The sequence below is a fragment of the Bos indicus genome, chromosome 18, assembly GCF_029378745.1.
Source record: "Bos indicus isolate NIAB-ARS_2022 breed Sahiwal x Tharparkar chromosome 18, NIAB-ARS_B.indTharparkar_mat_pri_1.0, whole genome shotgun sequence".
Lineage (NCBI taxonomy): Eukaryota > Metazoa > Chordata > Mammalia > Artiodactyla > Bovidae > Bos > Bos indicus.
Genome location: NC_091777.1, coordinates 25,988,344 through 25,994,343, shown reverse-complemented (window position 1 = coordinate 25,994,343; position 6,000 = coordinate 25,988,344). Strand labels below are relative to the sequence as shown.

General features: G+C 51.2%; 1 protein-coding gene across 1 annotated transcript; it reads right to left on the bottom strand.

Annotated features, from left to right (window-relative positions):
• Positions 1-592: 592 nt before the first annotated feature.
• On the bottom strand, positions 593-3,490 carry CCL17 (C-C motif chemokine ligand 17). Its single transcript, XM_019978851.2, has 3 exons — positions 3,350-3,490; positions 1,452-1,569; positions 593-847 (listed from the first exon to the last, which is right to left on the bottom strand). Exons 1-3 carry the CDS (start codon positions 3,417-3,419, stop codon positions 727-729), a joined length of 309 nt encoding a protein of 102 aa, XP_019834410.2. The 5' UTR covers positions 3,420-3,490; the 3' UTR covers positions 593-726.
• Between the last annotated feature and the right edge of the window lie 2,510 nt (positions 3,491-6,000).

The window sequence follows — 6,000 nt, the reverse complement described above, 5'->3', positions numbered from 1 at the left end:
TGAGTGGGTGCAGGGGTGAGGCTGGGACAGGGTACTCAGGACAAGGGGGAGTAACTCCAGCCTTGGGAGCCGGCCTGGAGTTGGAGCCAGAAGAGGGGGGGCGCAGCTGGGCTTACAAAGACCCTCTGGGGCTGGCTGGGCTGCAGTGTGTGGTTGGGGGCTGAGAGGTAGGCAAGATGGAGAAGGGGCTGCAGGAGTCCCTGGCGCCAGGGAGCTCCCCAGTACTTGGCAGAACCCCAGCCTGCCTGGAAAGAATCCTGGAAACATTCGTGGAATTGGGATCAGGCGTGAGGAGGCCAGGGGCAGATTAGATGGGAGGCTAGCTGGAAGCCCCTTCCCAGGGCTTCTTCCTGCTCTCATACAGCAGAGCTGGGGTGGGCAACCAGCCTCTTGTCACCCCTGCCCTGCTCATCCCACACCCCTCAGCCCCACCCCTGCCTCCATCTCTCTCCCGGGGCCCCCTCTCCCTGAGGGTGGTCTGCACCCGAAGCTTCAGCTTCCTTCTCTAACGTGAACAGGGAGAGACTAGATGTTCTCTGAGGGCCCTTCCAGGGCGACAGGCCAGGGTGGACAGAACACGCTGAACCCAGACTGGGGGAGAAAGACTTTAATCAGAAAAGGGGACAAGGGGCCTCCTTATCCTTGTAGGGCCTCCTCTGGCTCCAGGAGCTGGGGGTTGGGGTAATGAACATGGAGGCGGGAGGTCTACAAGAAGTCCAGGAGGGGTCAGGACTCCTGGAGGGCCGAAGCAGGTGACTTCTTCTGTTTCTGCAAGTATTTCATTGCCTTCTTCACCGTTTTGTCCTTGGGGTTTGCACAAATGGTTCTACCAGAGCGAGTCACCAGCCTACATGGAGGGAGAACACCATGGTGGGGGGTCAGGGCAGGGAGGCCTTCCGGAGTCCTGGCACAGCCTCGCCCTGTGATGACCAGGACCCAAGCCCCCAAGAGGGGCTGGAACTCGCCTGAAGTCACCCAGGGTGGCAGTGGCAGTTCTGGGACCCCACAGTCTGTCCTCAGTGATTCCCGACCCTTCCAGGGAGCCAGGGCTGCACAGCTTTGCTCCCCACCTCAGACCATCTGCATCCACGTAACCCTGGGGATGAGGGGTGCCTAGGAGGGGCTCAGGGTTCGGGCCCAGGCTGCAGAGGCGACCACGTAGGGCGCTGACTGCCCCTGTGCATGGGGCTGTCCCATGTCTCTCAGGGCCTCCCTTTCCTCATAAATGTATGAAGAGCTTAGACCTCACAGCCTGAGGTCCTTTGGGGGTTCATGGAGTGTGGAGTGGGAGTGGCCCTGAGGAGCAGGACCAGGGCGACAAGGGATGAAGGCCCCGGTCTGTCCTCTCCCCTCCGCAGTGGCCCTTCCAGGAGCTCCAGGGTCCACCTTCTCCCACGTTCAGCTCCTGGGGTAAGAAGGGGGGCAGAGGGGAACAGCAGGGGCAGACTTACACAATGGCTTTGTTGGGACAATCGTCCGAGGTCTGGTACCAACCCACCAGCACCTTTTGGGGAATGGATCCTTTGTAGAACTGCAGGCAGCACTCCCGGCCCACGTTGCCTGCTCGAGCTGCGGGGAAGGCCAAGCAGGAACAGGTATGTGTGCGCATGTCTGCTTGGGGAGGGTCTGTGAAGGCCAGAACGTGTGTGTGTCTCTGTGGTGAGGAGTCTGTGTGTGTGTGGTATCATGTGGGTCCTTGCGTGTGCATTTCTACATGTGTGTGTCTGTGTGGTTGGGAGAGGTCTCCTTGAGGGGCTCTGTGATCATGTTTCTGTGTGGGGGAGTATGTGAGGGGTCTGCACCTGTGTCTCTGTGTGTGAGTCTGTGTGTCAGAGTGTGCACGTTTGTGTGCATGAGGTCGTGTGTGTGCTTTGAGGGGCCCTGCGGTGTTTGTGTGTCTGTCTGTGCACATGTCTATATGTGTTTGAGAGGATTTGTGTACACATGCCTGTGTGTGCGTCTTTGTGCGTGTGCACATTTGTGTGTGGAGATCTGTGTGCAGGTGTGGATCTGTATGTGCCTGGGGAGTCTGCGCATATATGTGTGTGTCTGCATGTGTGTGCATCCATGTGTGCTCACACTCAGACCAGCCCCGAATCACCAAACGTTGACTCTGGACCAGGCTCTGGGCTGACCCTTGGCTGTAGCTGTTCTTTCAGTCCTCAAGCACACCTGGAGACAGGTGCTGTCACTACCCCATTCTACAGATGAGAAAGTGGAGGCCCGGGTGTGAACACACTTCCCCGGGGCTTGGTGTCCTCATCTTAGCAGGAGAAAAAATATCCAGCATCTGCAAACTGGCAAACAGACGATCTGTGACTTCAATTCAGACCACCACAAGGTGCTTTCTGAGAAGCCTCGGAGTGTCCTCTCACCATCTTGCGGATGGAGCTTGGTTTGACTGACACGGAGCTGGCCAGGCCCAGACTTTTACAAAAGTGAGACATGCAGCCAACTGTGAAGGTCACCCCAATTAAGCTAGCCCCGAAGACTGTGGCCCTGTCACTGTGTCACCACACGGGGTGCTAACCAGCTTTGTTTCTCTAAAATAGTAATCTTAGCTCAGCCTTCCTTTCCCAACTGAGTATAAAAATCTCTTTTTTTTCACCTGCTCTGGGGTCGTGTGCTCCTGCCTTGATGCCAGCCCTCTCATTCTATATACTGTGCTGTGCTTAGGTGCTCGGTCGTGTCCAACTCTTTGACACCGCATGGACTGTAGCCCCGCAAGGCTCCTCTGTCCATGGGGCTTCTCCTGGCAGGAATACTAGAGAGGGTTGCCATATCCTCCTCCACGGGATCTTCCAAACCCAGGTCTCCCGCCTTGCGGGAGGATCTTTACTGTCTGGGCCACCAGGAAAGCCCATGAAAACTGGAGTTTTCCTGTTCCTTCTCCAGCGGATCTTCCCAACCCAGGAATCGAACCGGGGTCTCCTGCATTGCAGGTGGATTCTTTACCAGCTGAGCTACCAGGGAAGCCCCTCACTGTATATAAAAACCCATTAAATAAACAGACTCTTAACAAATACTTGTGAGAATTGCTCCTTGTCCACTGTCAAAACACAATCACAGTCACTGCCTCATGACATTTGCAGGGGGAGATGTGCAAGCAATTTTTTCCTCAGAAGCTGAGCCCCAAGTCCTAGGACATTCATCTTCCTCCTCCTCCTCTTCATCATCATCATTTTCCTTTGAACGCCTCCCTCTAAATCCTATTGCTGCCAGCCTCTCACACCTTTGCAGGAGTAAGTGGGGTGCAGGAATAATGTGCGTGTGCAGCTGCTGTGGTCTTAGCGGCCCCACCCCTCCTTGCCCAGTGTCCCTTCCTCCTGTGTCTTTCCTCTGCTCTCACCTGCGTGGGTGTCCTGCAGAAGAGCCCCCAGGAGGATGGCGACCAGGAGCAGTGTCTTCAGGGGAGCCATGGTGCCAGGAGCCGGGGAGAAGGTCTGTGTGTGTGGGTCCCTCTGCTCAGGGGAGACCAGGGTGAACTCCCAGGGTGAAGGTGACCTATTTAACCTCTTTGGGGATCTTGCCCCGCCTCTGATCACCTCACCCACATCTTTCCCTAGACCCGTGGAATTCAAAGAATTCGGGATGATTCAGCAGAAGTCCAGTCTTGGAATGTTTGTGGCTTTCCAGAGAATGGGCACTCCGTTGGGGACAGAGGTGGGGTATGTGTATCCGGGGGCCATGCACACTTCTCCTTTCACAGGGGACATTTCTTGGTTCCTCAAATAGAACTGAGACGCTTCCATCCTCAGCTGGCTGCATCCCTGCTCAGGCTGGCCAACGTCCTTCATGTTTGGTGCACCCTGGGCAAGGGGTAGGGGTAGCCAGGCTGGGGCCAAGAGGGACTGCCCACCTGGAGGAGCTTTTGGGTGCTGGGAAGGCCTCCTCCGGGGGTCAGCAGGCTGCACGGGCATCATTCTGCAGGGGTAGCTCCATTGCAACCTGAGAAAGGCCTGGGGCCCAGACAGCCTGGGTGTGGGTCCTTTACCAAGTTGGGCTTTGGACCACAGCAGGCCAGAGCTCTACAGGTTTTTGTTTTTTATAGTTTCGTTTATTGATTAATTAATTTTAATTAATTAAAGGTGGGCTTTTCTCTAGTTGAAGTGAGCAGGGGCTACTCTCTAGTTGCTTCTCATGGCGGTGGCTGCTCTTGTTGGAGAGTACAGGCTCAATAGTGTTGGGATCAGCCCAACAACGAACTCACCTGAGGGAGTGATGCCGCAGAAGAATAAAGAAAAATAAGACTCAGAAATAAAGGGGGGATCGGGGGCAGAAGCCATTCGCAGGCAAAAGCCCAGATCCTAATCCATGCGTGTTTTATTGGTAACATCTACTTCCTTGTACGTGCTCTAGAGATATCTGTTTTTTACAGTCTCAGATTGGGGATAAGGATATACAATGCACAGTCCACAATGTCAAAGCTTCAGGCCTTTCATGAAGCTTTAGCTCTGTTTAGCCCATCAGCTAGTGACAACCTTTCTCAGCAACTCCCTCAAGGCTCTGGTCACAAGAACAGTCACTAATGCTTTTCCATCAGTCACATCAGTACTTCAACATCTTGTTTTCAAGATGTTTTTCCACGTTGTTCTTTTTACTGCTCCCAGCCCTTCACCTGGGAGTGATGAGAAAGTCATTCTTATTTTTCAAAGAAGCCCTGCTAATTATAGTACGGGCCTGTGTGGAGCATATTCCCTATGTATCCCCCTTTTTTATTTTTAGAAGCTTATTTTTGATGATTGTTGATCATAGAAGCCAAAGCGATAGTCACTGATTGCTGTTGTTGTCTGTTGACTTTCTTGGTGATTTGTTGCCAGACTATGTAGAAACAGAAAAAAAGGCACATAAAAATTAACATGAAACCAGCCATTGATCCTCTGATAGTTTTCAAGTGAGGAATGGGATTTAATTGAGAAATCCCATCTGCTGCTGCTTCCTGCAGATTAGATCTTTGCAAAAGGTGTAGTTTCTGAGAGAAAGTTTCCATAATCTCTTGCTGTAAATTATTACTATCCAGAGATAGATTACCTTGATTTAAGAGGTGGTGTTTAACTTTGTCCCAATGAAATGAAGATTCACTCTATTTGTGAGGAGTGACACAAAAGAAGCGATGTTCCGATCACTCTTAAGACGAATCTGTTTTTGCAGACTGTTTACTTGATCACCGAGTAGTGTAACAACCTGTTGTAAATCAGCCGTTTGTGCAGCTGATTTTCCATCTATTTGTCTTTGGATAGACTAAAGAACATCAGAATCTTTATGCCATTCCTGCACAAACTGCACAGTCTGTACAGCCTGATGTAACGCCGTTCCTGCCACAGCTGCTGTAGTAGCTATAGCAATAATTCCTAAAACGGTAGCAGTTAACAGTCCAATTAACCATTTACTGCATTTTGACACTTTCTTTAAGGATTTCTTCTACAGTATAGACTGTGGGGCTATCCTGCCATGGTCTATTCATTTTTACTGGAAGCCATACTCCAGATCTGGTTTTTAGAATATATAGAGAACAGTCATTCTGAAATTGTAGATAAGAGTTGATACAAGTGTAAAAGGAACAATTTTGACAAGGAAGTAACCCAGAAGAGGCATTATAAAAAGTAGGTCCTATCAAAAATATGAAAGGTAAACTAATGCTTTAATCCAATGGGTTGATTTTTTATCAAACTGTAAGAAATGACTGGATATTGTTGAATTAAATCGCCCCTTCCATGCTGTTATGGCTTGGAAGACAGCTGATATTTTCCACAATTCTGATTGTAAAGGCATATAAGGTAATTGAGGCAAGGGAGGGGAGAAACTCCCTCCATGTCAATATATGGAGCTATTAACAATGTTATTCATGGAGTCTTAAGTATTGTTTAATGCGGGGAGCCGGTGAGGCATTCCACTCGTGACAAAGGTCATGAGGAAGGAGGCTCGGCATACGCAAAGGCGGGATCGAGCCTCAGGAGTCCCCCCGGATATTCTCGAGCATTTTCCCCCAAAAAACCAGAG

Bases quoted from the DNA above. Each gene is read 5' to 3' on its own strand.
- CCL17 (XM_019978851.2), bottom strand. From the start codon at position 3,419: ATGGCTCCCCTGAAGACACTGCTCCTGGTCGCCATCCTCCTGGGGGCT. The intron at 1,570-3,349 runs GTGAGAGCAGAG...CCTTCCCCGCAG, and splicing joins TCTGCAGGACACCCACGCAG to CTCGAGCAGGCAACGTGGGC. The intron at 848-1,451 runs GTAAGTCTGCCC...CCCTCCATGTAG, and splicing joins TGTCCCAACAAAGCCATTGT to GCTGGTGACTCGCTCTGGTA.